The sequence below is a fragment of the Castor canadensis genome, chromosome 4 (assembly GCF_047511655.1).
Source record: "Castor canadensis chromosome 4, mCasCan1.hap1v2, whole genome shotgun sequence".
Classification (NCBI taxonomy): domain Eukaryota; kingdom Metazoa; phylum Chordata; class Mammalia; order Rodentia; family Castoridae; genus Castor; species Castor canadensis.
Window position 1 is genome coordinate 50,746,596 of NC_133389.1, and position 22,697 is coordinate 50,769,292.

At 37.8% G+C, this 22,697-nt stretch overlaps 1 protein-coding gene across 6 annotated transcripts in view; it reads left to right on the forward strand.

The window, feature by feature from the left end:
* The window catches only part of Greb1l (GREB1 like retinoic acid receptor coactivator), a 257,622-nt gene that overhangs the window by 188,022 nt on the left and 46,903 nt on the right, over positions 1-22,697 (forward strand). For 5 of the 6 annotated variants that reach the window (XM_020186390.2, XM_074070134.1, XM_074070135.1 and 2 more), the window contains 4 exons: positions 3,330-3,656; positions 4,681-4,809; positions 5,371-5,505; positions 7,942-8,139. In XM_020186390.2, coding sequence (XP_020041979.2) covers positions 3,330-3,656; positions 4,681-4,809; positions 5,371-5,505; positions 7,942-8,139 — 789 coding nt within the window. The remainder of the gene's footprint in view (positions 1-3,329; positions 3,657-4,680; positions 4,810-5,370; positions 5,506-7,941; positions 8,140-22,697) is intronic. The other variant, XM_074070137.1, reaches the window with a different exon arrangement.

A 22,697-nucleotide genomic window follows, 5' to 3' on the forward strand; every position in this document is an offset into this window, starting at 1 on the left:
GGTTTCTAGTCACTGATTTACTTTGAAAAATGTTTGAGGTATAAAAATTTTGCATGCATCTTCATGAATTTCTTAGTATTAGAAAATACTTGGGTGTTAAGAAATAATAAAAATACTAGAATAAACAGCATTTTAAAAAACCAAAAGTTTCAGCAAATCAGTTTTAGCCATTGGAGCATCCAGTAACAACCCTGGCTGGAACTCAGTTCCTTGAGAGGCTGCCTTGACATGGGCTCCACATTGACATTCAAAAGCCACATGGGCTTTTGAAACCTGCAAGTCTTTGGATTTTCCATGAGAGCCACTTTCGTGACAAATCATGCTTATTGGTAGGTAATAAAGTTATAAAACTTACCTGAGGCTATACCTCATTTGATGTCATAGTTTTGGGTTGCCACTCTACCATGTGAGCCACACTCCTAGTCCAGATGTCATAGTTTTAACTGCTACATACTGACTTTGGACTGTAGACTATCTTCTAAGACTTAAAAGTCTCTTCTAGATCTACCCAGAATCAATAAAATAAAGCTTCATGGAGCAATCCTGTTACGGCAAACTAGGCCAATCACTACATAATTTTTTAACCTTAATAACAATTTTAAAAAACCAGAGTCCAAGTTAATTAAATATCTCACATGGTCAAAATAAAATGTCTACCTCTAAATTATTAAAAATCTCTTATCTTAGAGATTTCCAATTTAGTTAAACAAGATTCTTTTCTGAATTTTACTTCCACTCAATCAGTTAGGCCTCAGTATACAACATGAATACCTCTTTCTTTCTTTCTTTTTTTTTAAATCTGAACTCTGGGCATTGGAACTTCTCTGCCCCTCAACTAACAGTTCTAGAGTCCTTGAAAAAAAATACCCCTAGAGGTTTTGAGAAGGCAGCAAGAATATTTTCACATATGCCATAATTATAGACATTAAAAATAAAGACAAACTTCTAAAAAAAACAAGTTTTAATACTTTGGTAACCTAGTTACTGAAAGGTAACAAAAAAGAAGAAAAGCAAGAGTCTTCAAGAAGAATAAGCCTCTCCATGACAGTCACTTCTAAAAAATCTTTTCCTGTTATTTTACAACCTGAACATCTTTTGAAGTAGATAATGAAATCAGCAAATCCAGAGATTGTTAGAAGACTCTGTGTCTGTTGGAAACTTGTCTTTTTGAATTAAGGTGGCTCTATCTGAAAAGCCATCAGAACTGATACCTAGGCTACGCAGAGCTCCTGGAAATCAGCTCTTGAAGAAAAAAAGTACTAGTGTCAAGCTTGGAAAAAGTGAAAAAAAAGGCGCCTGTGATTTACTGTAAAGACTGAAGGTGAAGTATCATGATGGTTGATCACTGAAAGAACTCAAGTTCTTAGAACTTTGCTCTAAGAAGTCTCTTCCCTTGTTTAAATTTAAATACATTTCCCCCATTTTTTTATTCCAAACAGTAATTCGTTCAAAACTTTACAAAAAAAGAGTTTTAAGATAACAGAATGCTGGAAATACGTTAATAATTTTGCTCTTCCAAAATGCCTTTATATTTGGATTAATTGTGCTTCCTAATACAACATGTTGCTCAGCCCTGGTTTGAAATGGGCTTTGAGGACACAACTATGATCTAGGCTTTTAGGTTGTCAATGAGAGACAATAGGAATTGGAGACAAGGCCACCTGCCTTTCAGCTGTCATATGTTCTGGTGGAAGAAAGCTTTGAAAAGATAGCCACCTTCCCTTCATTTGATACAGTCAGTACAAATCTAGCTACTTTGAGCTCACTACTAAGTATGTATATGGTGACCACTAACTTTGATTCTAATTTGATAAAGCTGAATGATCAGAAGTCTTATAAATTTCCAAGAAATTAAAAGAAAAAAGATGGTGAATTTTCCACTTCCTTCTAGAAAGTAGTTGGGATAGGAAGGACATCAGAAACAAATGTGTGTGTGTGTGTGTGTGTGTGTGTGTGTGTGTGTGTGTGTGTGTATGTTGCTAGGGATAGAACCCAGGGCCTCATGCTAGACAAAAGCTTTACCACTGACCTATACCTTCAGCCCCAGAAACAAACTTAATGTAAGTATTACAGGGCTTTTGTTTTGTTTTGTTTTGTTTTTCTGTTTCTCTGTATGGAAAACAAAGATCTATTAGAATTCCATTTCTTACCTTTCCCTCAACCAATCCTAGAAAGACTGTTTTTTCCAATGTAAATTACTTATTTATAAAATGTATAATATTTAATTTCTCTTATCTTAAAAAAGCATGATTAAACCCTTCATTCTCTTACTGTCCCAGAAAAGATAGGAAGGGTCAGGAGAACACTTAAAATCCCTATTAGAGGAAGGAATGACTTCTGACTCGCTCAAGGTGCCTCCTTCCAGACAGAAGTCCAGTCCTTATCTCTGTGTTCTTTCGTAAGGGTCCCTTAGCCCCGGGTTCTGAAACCAGTGCTTAGCCTCAGATCACAGATACTAAGAAGTCTGTGTCTGTTGACAGAAGCCCTTGAGTTTCAAATCTCAGATACACAGAGCAAAAGAAATGATAGAATAGAGGGACTGAATGTATTTTCCCTGGTTTTAATTTAAAGTAAATGTAGAAATCTTAGTTAATTTGTGTCAGTTGGATGCCAAAGCTTATTTTGTTCTAAAGACTGGTTGCATTTCTAAAGAGAATAAGAAACAAAATCCCCCTAATTCCAGGGGCCACAGGTCTGTAGTACAAGCTAAGTTCTAACCATGGCTAGGGAATAGGCTAAATGTTATATTTAACAATCCAGAATACAGAATATAACTAGACAATGAATGCATCCTCTATCTGGGAAATTGTGTGTGGGGGTGTGCAAGATATAAATTAGAAATGAAAAAATAATTTTCCTGTGGACAGTGTTCTTAAAATTAGGTATAGAGGCAATACATTAAAATGTTTTCCCAAGTACCTATGAATAAAACAAGAAATGAATGAAACCTAAAATTGATTATACACTAGTAGGTTGACTTCTTACTTTATTACTTATTAACAGTGTCCATAATGCCAAGGTAAATAAGTTAAGAAATATGCTACCTGCAATGACTGTCTCCCAAGGCATACTGCATCTTAGTAGATCCTCCTTTAAAGAGATCAGGAATAGAAGTCTGATTAAAAAAAAAAAATAGAGGCCAAGAGAAGGAAATTATACAATGAGAAGTGGTTAGCAGGGGCTCTACACTGAGGACCACTGCAAGAAAAAGAGCTTCCTTGCCAGGTAAAAGATGGTGGGCTTAGAAGAACTGCAGGATGGTGGGTGGTGTGTGTGTCTGTCTTCTCCCTGTGACTTTGAAATTCTGCTTGTTATATTCTTCAACGTAGGTCCTGACCAGATGCCTCTCAGGGAAGAATTTGAGCAAATTATGCTGAAAGCTATGCAGGAATTTACTCTGAGAGAGCGAGCCCTGCAGATGGGCTCTTCATGTACACCTGTGTCACCAGGACAACTCCCATGGCTTGCTAGATTAATTGCCAGCGTGTCTCAAGACTTGGTTCACGTGATTGTGACCCAAAATTCTTTGGCTGAGGGCATTTCAGAGACACTGAGGATTCTCAGTGAAATGAGACACTATCAAAGGCTACCAGATTATGTTGTGGCAATTTGTGCATCAAAAATCAGAGGAAATGAATTTTGTGTGGTGGTGTTAGGTGAGTCATTTTTTGTGGTTTATTTAATGCATTCATTCAGTCATCTGTCCATTTGAAAAAATAGTTATCGGGTGTTTCTACATAATCAGCTTCTGGTTAATTGCTGCAACTTGTGTTTTTCCTCTCAATTTTAATTTTTTCCTTTTCTCCTCGATCTGATGTTGTGGCACTCAGCTTGGCTAGTGCCGCTGTCAGCTGGTTATGGGGACATTCTTTCAAAGCTTACCCTTGTAACAGATACCCTTGTCTTATGTAACTTCTGTCCTTAAAAGGTTTTGGAAATGTTGCCATTCTAGCATGTGACAGAGCCAGTGCCATAGATGGCTTATGCCAATCAGTCTCATTTGCCAGAAGCTTAGGTCATGCATTCACATCCTCACTGAAAAGTCTGTTTTATAATAATGACTCTAAAGAAAATACTCAGAAAGTGAATACATTACAGTATGTACAATTTGGTTTTGTTTTTTATTTTTTGTTTCACTTTTGCTCTGTGCTGATATTCTACCAGGCACCAAATGACTAAACCCCAAACATACACATTGGCAAAACCTGCCTGTCCATCCTTCTTTATTATTCATATTTTCAGAAAACCTCACCAGACAGAATGATACATTAATTTTTTATCTTCATTTCTAAAAACAGCTTAACTCTGTAATTTTATATGTTTAAGGTAAATACTTATAATCATCATGCAAATACAATTTTATAAGGTTTTTTGTATTTTTCCCTAGTCTTTAAACACATGCATAAGTATGTTTTTCAGTTACACACATAAGGCAAATCATTTTCTCCCTTGATTACCTAGTACTACAATTATTAACATTTTATATCTCCGTCTATAATCTTTGAATTGGGATTTCAAATGCCGCATAATTGTTGACTTCTTTTGACCAGCCATGATTTTCTTAACCAGGTTCCTGTAGTTACATACTGCAGTTATTTCCAGCTGTGGCTGCTAAAAATTAATGTTCCAGTGAATATTTGTTCCCTTGATGAGTCATCTCTTCTCCCCTCTGTCTTTCAGGTCAACATCAGTCCCGGGCTCTGGCAGAGAGCATGCTAACCACAAGTGAGTTTTTGAAAGAAATTAGTTATGAGCTCATCACAGGAAAGGTCAGTTTCCTGGCATCACATTTCAAAACCACTTCATTAGGTGAGTGGTTTTAAGATTCTGCAGTACTGCCAGCCCCTAGCTGCATGATTGTGTGAATTTAAATCTTAGTCTGTTGAGATGAGTGTGGAGTTTAAGCTTGCCAGCTGAACTTTTATTTGAAATGGGTTAGCCTTAGTATTTTGTGACTAACACCATAGGAAATAGTGTGGGGTCCAGAGGAAGGTATATGGATCAGCTCAGCCATGATTTTATTCAGTGACCTTTGGCAAGTTTCTCTCTCTTTCTCTCTCTCTCTCTCTCTCTTTCTCTCAACTCAGTTTTCTTCTGTCTGCTTGCTGTTGAATATGATGCAGGTCAAGAGAGATCCAGCATGTGGAAGCATGTCAGATGTAAGCACATACCTACAAGGGTAGATACCATAGCTCTCACCATTAAGACACCAGGGTAGAGATGGCTAAGTATAAACTCTGGCATGAATTGCTGGCTGACTCACAAATCTTGATGAGAACCCAGTCTAACTGCCCAATTTGGAGACTGATAAGAACAATATAAGCATATCACTCCTTGTAACCTTCTTATCTCCACTTTGTTTTGACATAGGTGATGACCTGGACAAGCTGCTAGAAAAAATGCAACAAAGAAGAGGAGACAGTGTGGTCACCCCTTTCAATGGAGACCTTAATGAATGTGTGTCACCCCAGGAGGCTGCTACTATGATTCCAACGCAAAACCTGGGTAATGTCATCTCAGACTAAGAGTTGGAAGTCAGGCCTGTGACAGACGTTATTGAGGAGTGTTCAAGTCATAGACCACAACAGGCTTTTCTTCCTTGTCTACATGATAAATCTGGTTCAGATTGAAAAATGACTTACCCTGTGGCCTGGATGAAAATCCTTATTCTTAGTGAAAACTCCTAAAATTAAAGCTGAAGACAAGCACTGTATCTTATGGTTTTTTTTTTTAGACAATTCCTTGTTATATTTCCCAGGCTGGGCTAGAACTGGTGATCCTCCTGCCTCAGCCTCCCAAGTGCTAAGATTATAGGCATGCACCTAATACCTGGCTAAACACTTGCTCTTAAACAGTCCCTTATTTTTCCCCCTGAGAGTCTTCAGGAGCCTCAGTGTTTTTTCTTTATCTCTACCAGCTGTGCCCAGAGAGTTGTCAAAACTCTGACAACTCTGAGGACCTCAAAACCCCTCATGAAATAATCCAGATGCAGACCATGTATCTAGGAGCCCTGGCTCTTGCTCCCTTGCTTACTCTCTGGTTTGTTAAACCCCTGTCATCTCAGGAGAGTGAGCCTTCCTGGTCAAACCAACACATCATCAACCTTACAATACATCAGGAGCTCAGAGGGGGACCTAGGACCAGAAATGAGGAGTCAGATCATTAGACTGGATTCCTTGGGGTTAAATTCCTTCCCAAATTCACTGATTGACAGGGATAGCATTGGAAAGGACAGGAGAAAGAATAGGTGAGAAACAGACCCACACAAGCTGCTGACAGCCATTTGGCCTTCCCTTGATAGGAATGCATCATTTATACATGAAGATTGCCACAGGCAATAAAAGTAACACAGCTTGGCATCAGCTCCATGTGAAAAACATATGCAAATACATACCATAAAATGTTTTGACTTCTGGGCTGTATTTGGTAATAAAGCAGTCATCCAGATAATTTAAATTAACCATTATGAACTGTGAACAAATTTAGAATTTAAAAATTCTCGGAGTACTTACAGCTCTCCAAGGACATATCCTTGGTTCCCTGTTTAAGAAACATTGCTTAAAGGTAATTTTATATTCCATCAAACTTCAGCATTTGCTATGTTAAATTCTACAAATTTGTGTATATGTTTAGTCCCACCCAGCCAACCTTTAAAATTAAGGAAATAGCATCTATACTGTATCAGAAGACAGGCTTATTTTAATTAGTATTCTTCTTGAATAAAAATCTGTTTGGACTACTGTTAATTTTTTTTTTCTGGTGCTCAAACTCAGGGCCTCATGCATGCTAGCTAGGTAAGTATGCTACCACTGAGCTGTATTCCTGGCCCTGCTACTAAATTTTGCAGCTTTGGGTTTTGCCAATGAGTTTTCTCTGCCAGTTGGAAGACCCTCTATATCAGCTCCACTCTCAGTCAGCTAGAGTGTTATGACTACTGTCTGCCTTAGTCACATCAGTTTGATTTTAAACAACATTAATTAGCACAGCATTAATTAGGGACTTGTGATTTTGCTTTAGTCAAATTGCCAAATGTGTTCCTGATAAAAAAGCAGTTCTTTAAAGTAGGATTGAAGGTTGGCCTGCTTGGTGTTTTGCTGATGAAGCTTGGTTCTTTCATTGTGTGTGTGTGTGTGTGTGTGAACATGTTCACACTGGTCCCAGAGATCGATGGCTTGGCTCTAACTTGCAATAAAAACTTACTGACATGCATGGAGTATCTGGACAGTGTTTTGTAATCCATCACTGATTGAGAGGCCAGCTGGCTGTATCATGCAGCAGGTCTCTTCAGATAGTCCTGGCATCAGTGCTGGCATTGACCACACCACCTAGGCCTGCCAGGTCACAAGCACTGGCAGAGTCACGTGGAGTAGGAAGAAAGGCAAGGGTTGTATCTTCATGACCCATGTTGTTTCATCACCAGGAGAAGAATTTCAGGAAATATTGTACTAACTTGCTGAAAAGGGAATGTTAACTGCTGTACCAAGCAGTCCAAAGGAACTCAGCATTATCAAGTTAATGGCATAGCCTCCTCTACTAAGCTGAGCCTGGGCTCTGACACTGGCCTATGCTGAAATTCCTGAAAAAAAACGAACAACAACCTGAAAATTCTCCTTTCTTCAGATGAATCCTGACTCCATCTGTGACTGTGCAGTCTGTCTCCACCTTAGGGTAGGAGGTGCCAAATTAGCATTTGTAAGACAAATTGATTTTAAAATAATACATTTCTAAAACTGCCAAATCTAACTCCTGAGCACATCTTCTCAGCCAAGTGTTAGAGAGAAACAGGCAAATTTATTAAAACTCAACATCAAATAAGAACAGCAAGTGAGAATTCTTGGTGATAGAGCATTATTTTGCCTCTGTTTTATGCCCCTAGATGCATTCATAGTGGCCACCACAGAAGTAAATTAATCTTGTTCTTTTAACTTTTTTTAATTTTAGATTCAGATAACGAAACCTTCCAAATTTATCAACCGCAGCTTACTGTTGCCAGAAAACTCTTATCCCAGGTATGTGCTATTGCAGATAGTGGCAGCCAGAGCTTGGACCTCGGCCACTTTAGCAAAGTGGACTTCATCATCATCGTCCCAAGATCAGAGGTTCTGGTCCAGCAGACTCTTCAACGGGTTCGACAATCAGGTAAGAGTGAACTTTCTAAGAGTTCTCTACCTAGGTCCAGGCTTAGATCCTCTCTGCCTTTTTCTTTTGTTTAATCCAGATGTTTAGAGGACACTTAAAACATTATTCAGTGATAAAAAATCATAAAAGCACAATAAGTGTTACCTCAAATTTATCTCTGAGTTTTCCTTCAAAGTACTCTGACCTTTTCCCCTCCAAGGTCAAGGGTAAATTGATGTGCACATTTTCCAGATACCTTTAAGTCTTCAGTGTAGTCTGTGGTACTAGAATCTGGTCATTCATTTCTGAAGAGAAATTTTCCCAAGGATAGCCTGGAGATAGAGTTTGTGCCACTTAAACTCTATGTCCAGCAGGTCCTGTCCTCAGAGGTAGATTCTTAAGACACATACCACGTTGCCTTTATGCTTTCTATTTCATTTTGGTGGTACTGGGATTTGAACTCCAAGTCTCAAGCTTGCTAACAAGGCCTCTACCACTTGAGCCATACCCCCAGCCCTTTTTTACTTTAGTTATTTTTCAGATAGAGTCTCATATTTTTGTCCTGGGCTGACCTTGGACTGTGATCCTCCTACCTATGTTTCTTGCCTCGCTGGGATTACAGTAAGCACCATGACCAGATTTTGCCATCATGTTTTCAGTCTAGAAACCAGAATACCATCCTCCAGGTCAATAATGAGAAGCCTCGTTAAAACATAAAGTTAGAATTATTCCCAGTAACTTTGAGAGACTGAGTGTAGAGGTAAAATATTTTCCCCAGAAAATGTGAAAAGGCAGAGAGAAAAAATTTTAGAAATCTGTAGTAAATATGTTTTCACAAGTAAAAACTTGCCTGGAATTACAAAAAGCTATAAAGAATTTAGAAAATTGGGGCAGCTGAAAATGCTGGCCTGTGTAGGTTGAAAATTATAAATGTCAAGTTCCTAAATTCCTTTGGATTACCTTTCCTGGGGGAAAGACAGACAGACAGACACACATGTGCTCACACACAGATCTTAGCTGGAGGATAAATCTTTTTCCCACATTAAAGAACTTTATTTCCAAAAAAGTAGAAAAATTAATGAATTCAAAAGTGCTTAAAATGTAGCTTATCTATTCCATACCTAACATACGGTGCCTCTCAGATTTTATCTTACATATAGATCTTCAGGGGATCTTGTTAAAATGCAGATTCCCTTCTGTGGGTCTGGAATAGGCTCCAGATTCTGCATTTCTAACAAGTTCCTATGGGGTACAGTGCTGCTGGTTAGAGGCCCACAATTTGAGTAGCGGGCTGAATAAGAAATCCCTTGTTAGCTCCAGGGGACAGGTGAGCTAACAGCAGATCTTCTCTCTTGGTGGCTGCAACTGACACATGGGAGTCCATAGCTTCAGAAGGCCCAAGTGTAATCTTCTTAGCTTCTAAATTTCTGAATGCCACATTACAAAATGACCTGTTGAAAATATTGATAATACTTTCCCTCACAGCTCTCCCAGAAACCAGAGTGAATGCTAGGCTTTCAGCTACTGGCCATTCTGCATTTTTCCCTGCCCCCACCCATTGTGAGAAATGGATGGGGTTCCATTGCACCTAGCGGTAACCAGACATTTTGTTATTTCTTGTGGATTTTCTGCTTCCATACATGGAGGTAGTGCCTTCTCTTTTAGATGTTTTACTTGTACTAATTGGCATGTATGACCTCCCTCAGTTTGTGATCTGATACCCCGAATCATGCTTGAGCAAACACATCACAGCACCTGTTTGGAGTGATGAACTCATGTGCACAGCCTTCTCCTGAAATAACCTCTCAGTGACCTGCCCTTTCACCTTTTCTAAAAAGTGAAAATCCCTAAATAAAACCTTGCATTTTGGACAGATGGAGAAATTGTCTTTCCTTTTCCCTTCTCAATGCCCTCAGATTTTCTTACATGGCTATTAATAAGATTGTTACACCTTAGAAAGGTACCAGAATCTGATCATTTATATAGGTGTAGAATCTAAAAAAAAAAAATTCATTGTTCTGGGCAGATTTGGAAAATTCAAGGCAAAGCATATTTTGAAAATTATTCAAATCTAGCTTTTGCATACATGCTAAAATTTTTATTGCAAAAAACAATCACTTTTATATATTTAAGTATAACTTTATTCATTTTAGTGTAAAAACATGTGGTGATAATTATGTGATGATTATTATTTTGAAAAATAAACAAAGTGGAAAACAAAGTGTCAGAGTATTACTTAACATGCCTGAGACCCTGGGTTCAATCCCCAGCAACCCCCACCAAAAAAATTAACACTTGCAATCCTACCATTCAAGGATAACAGGTATAAAAATTTTAACAAATAACTTAATACCTAGTGTTATGTATCTCTCAGCTGCCTTTATCTGTTTCTTTTCTTGATGTGATAATGTGCGTATTTTTCCATGCATGGAAAGCTTTTATGAGCACATTCTTAATAAACATATAGTATTCCATATCATTTCTTTGTCCTTTGGTATTTAAATGCCTTCATATTTTTGGAACACATACTAATTGATAGAAGAGACAGGCCAATACACACACTAAGATATAAAGAGAAATTGTCCAGGGCAGAGTAAATAGTTAGGTTGAAGATTGTTAATTTAAATAAATATCATAGCTATTAAAAACAAAGAGTTCCCAAGAAACCATCTGACCCCTTTTCCTCATACGTCATCCCATGAATTGAGGAGAGCTTAGTTTTACCAAGGTCACAGGGGTCCATCCCTTGAGCCTAAGGACTTTTTTTCTTTTGCTTAGTATTGAGGTTTGAACTCAGCTTCATACCTGCTAGGCAGACACTTTACCAGTTAAGCCATGCCCCAGCCCACAAGGACCATTTCTTTTTTTATCATTGAATGCCTAGTTCCTCACTGAGTGCCTCTCTTTGACCTGGCACCAGCAAGTGCTCAACTGACAATTGAACAGAGAGCTGGTGTGTGGAAAGGAAGGAATGTGAAGACAGAGAAATAATGTCCGTAGACTTTTCTTCCTGGTTCTATTTACTCTCTTTCCTAAAGAAAGCATTGCAGTAGCCAGCCTGCCAGGAAAAGCACCAGGCAGGAAACACTGGTCCAAGCATGCAGAAAGGGCACATCCCTGGCAACCCATGTATGGCTGAAAGTAAAAAGATGAAAATAGAAACCCTTGCACTGTTGCAGATCCAGCAACAAGGTGAAGCGTGTGATGTCTCAACTCACTCTGAAAAGGAAAGGAGGAGGAGAGGTCGAGAAGAGAGGAAGAAAAAAAAGAGAATGTTATGGGAGGAATTTGAAAGTGAAAAAAAGAAAGCAATGGGTTAAACATTTTTAAGCATGCCCAAACTACACTTGTAACTGCTGGGCTCTTCAGTGGAGAAGGAATGTGTATAGACTATAGGAAAAGCTTTCAATTTAGTGTCATTTTTTAAAATCTGAAATTGTAGCATAATTCTCACTCAGGAGACTCCATATTCTATCAATTAGAACTCTAGGGTACTGGTGCAATCAGAATGCCAGCCACTTTCAATTCAAAGTGGCTGGGACCCCAGCAAATGGGAGTAGGTCTGGCAGTCCCCAGTTGACAAAATTTTATCCTGCTCAGGGGAGTGAGACAAATCTGGTGCTTGAACAAGTGCATGAACATAAAAGAGCCAGAAAATATGTTTGTGTGCTGATACAGAGGTAGATGATCCTGTCCAAATAGACATAAGGATGTTTTCAGGAAGGGGTAGCCATTGGGAGGGTAAGTGAAGAGACAGAATAAAGCTTTCTCATTTTCTAAAATTTATTTTTCTTGGTCTCATCGATCCTGTACTTCCTTCTTGATTGCCTAAAACTTCATCAGAATAAAATAGTAGCTATTGGGCAGTGACAAAGACAGCAGGGAATTGCAGATTCCGATTGACCTACTCAGACCTCTGACCTTATTCTTCTCTCTCAGCAAAGGACGATGGTGCCTTTTCTCCCCCTTACCTCACCCAAAAGAAAAAAAAAATGCAGAAACTCCAGTTTAAAACTTCTTGCCTCCAAATCTGGAAACCTATTTACACATGTCTCTTCCCTATCCCTCCTGATTGGTGGAAGGGCTACCCTGTTCTGTTTAAGCCTGGCTCTTCTACCTTGCTATAAGTACCATCCCCTTCTCATTCTCAGGGACCTCTCAGAATTGATCATCTCTTCTCTTACTGCTACCTTCACTGCTTTCCCTGAAGGACTCATTCCATTAGTTTAAATCTGCCCTACATGCAAAGACAATGCAAGCCTCTGCTAATCCTACCTGGCCTCCAGCTCCCCTTCTAGCCCACTGCCAAACTGAGAGAGTTCTGTAGGATTACCTCTACTGCCTCACCTCCCGCTCACTCCTTAGTACCCTGCAGGAGACTCCCACCCTCTTGGCACTCCTACCAGTGTGACCAGTGACCTTTTCAGTCCTTGTCGTATCTGAACATTTGGAGGTACTGGTGACCTGCACCCCTTCCTGTAAACATTTCAGTTCTTTTGGTTTCCAGGACCTTCCCTGCTTTTCTTCCACGTGTCTTGCACCACTGTGAATGTGCTCTCAGTGGTCCCCAGCTATGGCACTCAACACTCTGGGGTAGAGTTGTGTGTTTACCAATGACTTTTGTCTTCATCCAGAGAGTGAAATATGTCAGGGAACTCGTCCATCTGGCCAGTAACTCAGATACCTCATAAATATATTCTGAACTGAATTTTTATACCATTTTGTTGAAGTGAATGTTAAGTTAAAATGTATTTTGGAAAGGAAGACATAAATATAATGGTTATGATTTGGTAGTCCTAAAGCAAAAACAAATTGGGTCACTAAAAACATGTTTCAGAAATCAACTTTGGCCAAGAGTAGAGGCCTTCAGTGTGAAGACAGAGGTGTGTGTACTAGTCAGGAAGGGCTCTGATACATGAATCTCGAATGCAGTGATGTGTTCTTGTGTGGGTCAAGTGCTGTTCCCTCCAAGACTCAAACAGATAGCCCAGTAGTGTCCACCTAACAAATTCTCATCAAACCCAGATTAAGGAATTCTCTCACAGTGGGAGGAAGAAGGGAGCCAGCTGGGCTGCCAGGACACAAAGGGTATGCAAATTTACCAGATTCTGAAAACAATTAGCAGGAATTTAACCAAATTTTTCAATTCCCAAGTTACTTTTGCTGAAAAGAAATTGCAAGGGTAAAGAAATACCTATTGCTCAAATAATACTTTAAAGTTGAGCATGGTTTAATGATTTAATATTTTCTTGATTTTTCATATCCTTTTATCCTTTTTTTTCTTTTTTGCGGTGCTGACGATAGAACTCAGGACTTCATAAATGCTAAGCAAGCACTTTACCATCTACACCCCAGGACCAATTTTCATAGCTTTTCATGTAGTAGTTTTAGTTTTGGGGGGGATTATTTGCATACCAAAACTTGGGAGAAATCAATTTGATCCACTCTCAGAGAAGATGAACATGAAAAATATTTTTCTTTGGGATATCTTCTTGGGAGAAAAGCAAGAAATAAAAAAGTTAGGAATAAAAACTTAGAAATAAAATTCTTTGTTTTAAAAAAGTCTAGGGATAAAAATGTGCAAGTCAGGACACATTGCTCTCTCCAAAGAAACAGGCAGTGTAACTGGGCATTGAGATGAGGCCTGGATTGTCCACAATGATAACTGAACATTTTCGAGTTCCCTGGTCACTGTCAGCTCTTCTTGGTGTTCAAAATGGTTAACTCCTTCTCGCATGAGGTTCTGGCCACTCATTCTGATTTCTCACCTTCACAGCCTTTGATGCTCACAGGGTATTATAGACATGGCCTTGTGTTCTTGGTTTTACTTCCCTTCAAGGCCCCAAGATGACAGAAACATTGCTGCTTCCTCTTTAAATATTTTATAGGAATGGCCTCAAATGACACGATTTTTTTCCTCAAATCTCATAAAGAGTAATATGTTAGTGCTCAAGTCTCCCTTAAACACATGTGGATTCTGTTACCATCACTAAAGAAAAGGGAGTCACTGGCCAGGCACTGGTGGCTAACGCCTGTAATCCTAGCTACTCAGGAGGCAGAGATCAGCAGGATCGTGGTTCAAAGCCAGCTGGGGCAAATAGTTCATGAAACCCTATCTCAAAAAGACCCTTCACAAATAAAGGGCTGGTGGAGGGCTCAAGGTATAGGCCCTGAGTTCAAACCCCAGTTCTAAAAAGAAAAAGAAAAGAAAAGAAAATGGTCAGGAATAACTCCAATTTAGCTGCTTGGTGTTCTTGGCCCTCCAAGAGGCTTTTAATGGGGACCCTTTGTTGCTGATTATCTCTACAGGGCTGCCCATAACTGGGGCACCACTCTGACAGCTTCCCAACAAACGTCAGAGCCATAATCTTTAAGAAACACAATGATTCCTAACCATTGCTATTCTTGAACTCAGTGAGTAGTAAATTGTCATAAAAGAAGAATTACTGCCAGGTGCTGGCGGCTCACACCTGTAATCCTAGCTACTTGGGAGGCAGAGATCAGGAGGATTGCAGTTCAAAGCCAGCCAGGGCAAATAGCTTGTGAGACCCTATCTTGAAAATACCCATCACCAAAAAAAGGGCTGGCGGAGTGGCTCAAAGTGTAGGCCCTGAGTTCAAGCCCCAGTACCACAAAAAAAATAAAAAAATAAATAAAAAAGAATTACTGATACTTCCTATGTTCCCACTCATATCATTAGATAGACATAGCCCAAAGTCTATGCTGGCTGGGTCCTGATGATACCTGTTTTTGACTGTGGAGTTGGAAGAATATGACAAACTTGTTCATAATTTTTTGAAAATAAACTTTGATTTAATCCTATGGAACTGTAGTAAGCAAATTGTTAAGAAGACATAACAAAAGTGACCTTTCTCAGACTGGCCATTTCTCTGTACTTTAGCCATTTTCAGATTCTATGCCTCTGAGGCAAAGCCAGAAACTAAAGGAAAAGTTTTTCTATATGGGGTAGAACAGGTAGATACAGGATGAGTATAATGCTATAGTTTTGAATTTTAATCCTTGAAAATATTTAAATTTTTGGTTTTAAAAAATTTTTTTGGTGGTACTGGGGTTTGAATTCAGGGTTTCACAATTGCAAGGCAGGTGCTCTACCACATGAACCACTCTTCCAGCCCATAAATTTTTAAATAATTAAAATGTTAGGGGACAGCAGTCTTAAAATTGAATATGAATGGAAATAAATGTACCAAACTGCATATTACATTGATAACACAGCCACGCAGCAAAAAGAATTAGTTCAAATAATTTTAGCACAATTTTCTTCTTATATATTCTCAATGTGATATATCCCAAGGGCAAAAATATTGTAAATAAATCTTTTTTTGTGAATTTGGTTGTATAATCTTACCCAAAATAATATATTTATTTTTGTATTTTGGATCAAGATTATTTTTTTCCTCACCACTTTGCTTACATGTCTATTATTTCTGGGCAGAGCTAAACCTGAAGTACTGAGTTAGTTTCAGCCATTTTTCCATCAACTGAACCTTAGCAGTGAACTCATCCCACTAGATTCATTTTCTAGCACTAGAACGTTAACCTTCCCAATCTGTCTGTGTATTGGAGCACAAATTTAACATGTTTTAAATTTTTAAACATTCAAAACCAAACCACATACTGTAAAGAAAACAATTTTTGTAAATAAATTTTGAATTTTAATTAGTTTGTGGTTGGAAATGGTAATGATTTTAATATTGGAAAGAACCAGGGTTCTCTCATAAAAGAAGGGAGCCTTAAATATGGAACAGGGCAAAGTAAGGAATAACCCTTTTAGGTGTAATTGGAAACATAAAAGTATGAAAAATTTGAAACAAATTAACTAAGTTTTTTATATCTGTCCATCAAAAGTTCTTGCACACATGACATCCTAGTATCGATAGGCACATTAAATGTACAGATCTTGACTTATAAATTCCATTCCCCACTGTGCCAGCTCTGAGGTGGAGTATAATGTGCCAGGAAGGAAGAACATACTCAAAGATTAATGGGAACATATTAAAAGGAAATAAAAGCTTGATTGAAAGGGATTTTATGGGCCAAATTTTGAAATTTTGAGCATCAAAAGGAATGTTGTAATAGATTATAACCAATTGAATTTAAAAGAAAAAAAACTATGAAGCTAGAGTAATGCTAAAAAATAAAAGGGGTAGGAGAAATGTGGGAGGCGTGAGAGTCCTTCTTTACAAAAGAGTACCAGTTAATAAATGTAGGGAGAATGACTGTATTAGAAAATTCCTGTTTTGTACTACTAGTATAATTATGGAATTCCTACAAGGATCATCAATAGACACTAAAACCACTGGGTAAAAATATCACTGGACAACAAATGTTCACCTAGTCTCCAAGTAGCATTCCATGGGTTAAAAATTACAAGTGGGTTGGAAGTATAGCTCAATGATAGAGCTGTTGTATAGCATTACAAGGCCCTGGGTTGAATCCCAGCACTGAAAAAAGAAAAAGTAAACAAATTAAACTTTGGGGGAGGTGGGGAGAGAGCAAGCCAATTCCTAACTGGAGAAATCTGGCAGGAGACACTGCCCTCACTAAGTAATCAAGCTTTGGCATCTCCAGTCTGGCCAAATTGACATTAGGTGCAAAGGAAAGCACCTATAAGGTATAGTTGCCAAAAATATTTAACCTGAGTCTAATCACAAGGAAGCGCCCAGACAAACCCAGATGGGTGTGGGCATTTTACAAAAAAATTAGCTTGAATTTTATAAACAGCAGTATCATGCAAGACCAAAAAAAAAAAAAAAAAAAAAAGGCAGAGAGGCTGTTTGGCTGTCTTAATTATGGAAAGTAAAGAGAATGACAACCAAATACATATTTTTATGTTATACACCATGATGTTTTGATATACATATATATTATGGAATTGCCACATCAAACTAATCAACATATCCAGTACCTCACATACTTGTTTTATGGTGAGAATATTCAAAATCTATTCTCAGCAATTTCCAAGTATTAACCACCATGTTAAACAATGGGCCTCCTGAACTTACTCCTTTAATCTAATCAAAATGTTGTGTTCATTAACCAACAATCTCCCTAACCTCCCTGGTCTTCCAGTCCCTGATTAATTCTTGATAAAAAATAAAAACTAAAAACACAACAAAAATAAAAACACAACTCTGAGACAGTGAAACACAAATATAGGCTGTGTGTTAGACATAGTTTATTTCCTCAGATGTAGTAATGATTACATTTATATAGGAGAATGCCTTTGCTCTTTTGGAATACATATTGAAGGTTTTAGGGGTGAAATATTAAGATATTTGTCTATTTCCAAATTGTTTAGGAATAACAATGGTAAATACAAAATAAAGAGAACAAGTACATGTAGTAAAATAATAACAACTGGTTAATCTAATTAAAGGATATACACATATTTATTATACTAGACTTTCAATTTCTGTAGCATTTAAAATAGAAAGTGAAGGGAACATAGTTGGTATTCATTGAAAGCACAGCCATCAGATAGAACTTAGTAGCTATTATCTTCAAATAACTTCTAAGATACACATATTTACATCCCCCTTTTTAGGAAGACCTAAAATGTGAATAAATAAATGAAAAGACACCCATGATCATGAATCCAAAGACTTATTTTGTTTTCGAGGCAGACCACATAGTGTAGGGTAGAGATTGGTCTCACCAGAAAAATGTCATGTCACTAGGAATGAGGGCTTTGGATCCTTTGATGAGAGTCCACCTGGAGACCTAGTTTAACTGCATGGACAGTCAATCATGCATCAATCTTGCATACATAATTAAGGCCCAATAGAAACTAGATGCTGAAGCTTGAGTGAGCTTCCCTGGTTGGCACCACTCCATGCTACATTGCTACATACCAACAGTATGCAGCATGTCACACATTGATGCTCAGAGGATAACGCATTCTAACTAGGGAATCCTCCCAGATCCCAGTCACTACTCTCTATATTTCTTCTATTGGCTTATTTTGACCTTTTTTTTTTTTTTTTTCAGTACTGGAGATTGAACTCAGGGCTTCACTCTACCCCTTAAGCCATGCTACCAGACCTTTTGCTTTTAGTTTGTTTTTCATATAAGGTCTCACTATTTTGCCTAGGCCAACCTCAAGCCATGCTCTTCCGACCTCTGCCTCCTGAGTAGCTGGGATTACAGGCATATACCACCACATCTGGCAGTATCCTTTCATTTTAATCCAGTACTTGAACCAGTAGCTTTCAGTGAGTTCCATGAGTCATTCTAACAAATCATTGACCCTAAAAGTGTTTTAGGAACTTCCCAAACTTATAGTTGGTGTCTGACTTGAGGTCATTCTTGGGCTCTGTGTCCTTGAGTCTTGTAGTATGTCTAAACTCCAGAGTTTCCTAGGAAGTAGTGTGGAAAAGTCAAGTAAGAAAAGGAAAATAAAGAGAAAACAGGTAAGATGAGGAAAAATAACGCTTTTGAGATTGTTAAAAAGTTATCTGGTTTAGGGCAGAGCTAAATTAGATCAGAGAAAAAGGCATACTGATGTTTTATGATGGCTGTATTCCCCCAAATTGGTCAACAGATTTGTTGCATTTATTCCTTATCAAAATCCTAACTGGCTTCTTTGCAGAAATTGACAAATAAACCCTAAATTTCATAGAAAAATTCCAGGTACTTAGAACTCCTAGAATGATATTCAGAAAGAAGAACAAAGTTGGAGGACTCTCACTTACCATTCTAAGTTAATAAGCTACAGTGATCAAGACACTGTGTTTCTGGCATAAGGATAACCATTATAGATAATGAGATAGAACTGAAAATCTAGAAATAAACCTTTTCATTTATGGCCAGTGGAGTTTGGCTAGAATACTAAAATAATCTAGTGGGCAAAGGATAGTTTTTTAAACAAATTGTGCTGAGACAGTCAGACATCCACATGCAAAAGAATGAAGTTGGGCTGTGCATGATGGTGCATGTCTGTAATCCCAGCACTTGGAAAGCAGAGGTGGGAGGTTCATGAGTTTGAGGCCCGCCTGAACTACATAGTTGCAAAAAACCAAAGGCTGGGTATGTGTCTCAGTGGTAGTGTGCATGTGCACAAGGCCATAGGTTCAATCCCCAACACCACACACACACACACACACACACACACACACACACACACACACACGAGAATGAATTTAGATCCCTATCTCACATACAAAATCTAACTCAACATTGATCAAAAACCTAAATGTAACAGTTAAAGCTATCAAATTCCTAGAGGAAACAGGTTAAGTCTTCATGACTTTGGGATGATCATTAATTAGTGATTTGTGAGATATGACACCAAAAGCACAAACTTTAATAAATAAACTGGAAATCATCAAAATTCAAAATGTGCTTCAAAGGACACCATCAAGAAAGTGAAAAGATAACCCACAAAATGGGAGAAACTGTTTAAAAGTCATATATTAAGAGACTCTACCTATAATATTTAACTATTACAACTCAATAAAAAAGGACAGATAACTCAATTAAGATACAGGTGAAGCATCTGAACAGGCATTCATGCAAAGAAGATGTATGTGTGTACCGCCCATGCTTTTACATGAACAGTGCTCATCACCACTGGCCTTTGGAGAAATGAAAGTCAAAACCACAATGAGATGCCCTGCTAGTCTACAATCAAAAGGACAGGTGGACACAACAGCCAAATACATGTAGGAAATGGAAGCTCATACTCTGGTGATGAGAATGTACAATGGCACAGGCACTTCAAGAGAACAGCCTGGCATTTGCTCAGATAGTTAAATACTGAGTGATCCAGCAACTCTACTCCAATGTATGAAACCAGAGAAATGAAAATATATCCACACCAAAATCAGCACATAAATGTTCATAGCAGTATTATTTGTAATAGCTAAAAATTGGAAATAACTCAAATCCATAAGTCTATCAACTGATGAATAAATAAGCTGTGGCCTATCTGTACAATGGAATGTTAGTCCAGAAGAAAGATCACATTTGTTTCTTTTCTTTGTGTGTGATGTTGGGCATTGAACTCAGTGCCTTGAGGATGCTAGGCAAGTACTCCACCACTGAGCCTCATCCTCAGCCCACAACCACAAGAAGAAATAAAGTATTGATGCTCGCTACAACTTGCACGAAACTTGAAAATGTTATTCCAAGTGAAAGAAACCAACCATGTAAGATTGTATATTGTATGATTCTGCTTAAATGAAACTTCTAGAATAAGCAAATCTAATGGAGACAGAAAGTAGATTAATGATTGCCTAGGGCTTGGGGATTAAGGGTAGGATTGAGGGATAATGATTAAAGGGTATGAAGTTTCATTTGGAGGTGATAAAAATTTCCTAAAATTGATTGTGGTGATTATTACCCAATTCTGTTAGTATACTATTAAATAGATGTATACTATAAATAGATGAATCTCAATAAAGTTATTTTTAAAATGGTAATTCATTATACCCTTAATTAAGATGCTGCTTTTTTTTTTCCTGGCAGCACTGGGGTTTGAACTCAGGGCCTCATGTTTGCTAAGTAGCAGGCACTCTTACCACTCGAGCCACTCTGCCAGCCCACTAAGCTTCTCTTAAAGTTAACAACAAACACAACCATACTACAAGTGAATACCAGTCACTTGTTTTGTATAACAAATCTCAATTTGGGAGTATCTGGTGTTTTCTCATGGTTAGATCAAGGTTCTGTATTTCAGGTGAGAGAACCCCAGAATGATGTGTATCATCTCAGTGGTGCATGATGTTGATATGTTTTATTCTTGGTGACCATTTGATCAAGGTGTGTCTTTCAGGTTTCTCCATTGTAAAATTACTATTTTCCTCTTTGTAATTGGTTAAAAAAATCTTGTGGAAATACTCTTAGATTATGCTAATTTACTGCTTCTCTAATTTTCAGCCACTAATTTTGGCATACGTCAGTGGATATCATATACAGATTGTTGTGGTATTTGCACAATGGTGATTTTTTGCATTAGTTGTTTTCCTTACACCTTTACTAGTTGGAGTTTATTAATTGAACTCTGTAAGAAAAAGCTGTTCCTCTTCCTGTATTTATTTTTATCAGTGCAGTTCATGGATATATGGGTTATTTCCAGCACTATCACTGTTGATTTTGTTCCTCAGAATTTCCAGTATGGCTGTTGGAGGCTCCCTTTGTCAGGCTGTGTATGCACACTCACATGTGTGCATTTAGCTTGTCTTCATCCTTGCTTACATACTTAATTCATGCGTGCTAAGCAAATTCTTAACCACTGAGCTACATCCCTGGCCCCCAGGGCTGTTTTTTATTTCCCTGCCTCAGTTCTCTTTTCTGAGAATTCCCAATTTATTTTACTGAAAACCAGTATTTAGAAACCAAAATCTGGGCATTAAATGTGCTCATTGCTATTGGAATGTCATTGCTCCTAAGCCCACTTAGCAGACAGATCTACATTCATTTTACCTTTATTTACCCTTTATTTGTAACTTCTTTCTGTGATAGGAAGAAACCTGCTTCTCATTACCTCAAATATATTCACTTTTTTTTATAGTAATTACACAATTGCTAACCCATGTGCCTGTGAGAAACAGCTTTGCTAACTAAAGTTTTTGGGTATAACCCTTTTTGTCTTTAAACTTATAATGTCTAGTAAAATACTGGTTTGTTTTACTTGGGTTCTTTTCATCTTCATCCTCTTTATTAGGTTTCATTTGTTACTGTTTTGGATTGCATTATTGATTGATTTTATTTGGTTGTTTCCTGCTGTTCAAATAGTCAAACCTGTACAAAATGATATATTCAGAGACGTGTGCCTCCTCGTACATACTGCATTCTCATTCTTTTTTCCCACCCTCTTCCATCCACATACCTGTATTAACCAGTCTTTTCAGTTTCTGGTTTATTTTTCCTGTTTCTTTTGCACAAATGAGGAGATACATACTTTTTCATCTAGTTCTTTCTTATAGTTATTTTAAATGTTTGTTAATTTATATGGTTCCATCCCATTGTGGTTTTAATGAGATGGAACATGTTTTCATATCTTCTTTGGCTATTTGGGTTTCTTCTTCCAGGGAATTCCTATTAAAGACCTTGCCCATTTTCTCTTGGATTTGTAGGTGTGACTTATGTATTCTAATACTAATCCTTTGTTTGTTATCCTTTTTACAAAAGTGGGAGGCTTATCTTTTTCACTAGCATGTGTTTGGTGAGTAGAAGTTCTCCCAAATTTAATCTTTCATTTGTTCTTTGATGTTTAAAAATCCTTTTTGAGATTATATAGTTATTCTCTGTTGTCTTCTAAAGGTTTTAGAGTTTTGTCTTTCACACTTCAGGTTTTTGTTTTTGTTTTGGTGATACATACTGGGGTTGAGTTAAATACAATATATTTTTATATGGATAACAAATCCTTCAACACTATTTATTAAAGAACCCATCCTTGTGCTACTGGTCTTTAAAGTGGACTTTATCATAAATCCAGTCCAGTACAGCTCCAATTCTTAATCTTTAGTGACACAAATCTCTCCCACTTTTTTTTTTTTTTTTTTTTTAGTGGTACTGGGGTTTGAACTTGGGGCCTTGCAGTTAGCCAGGCAAGT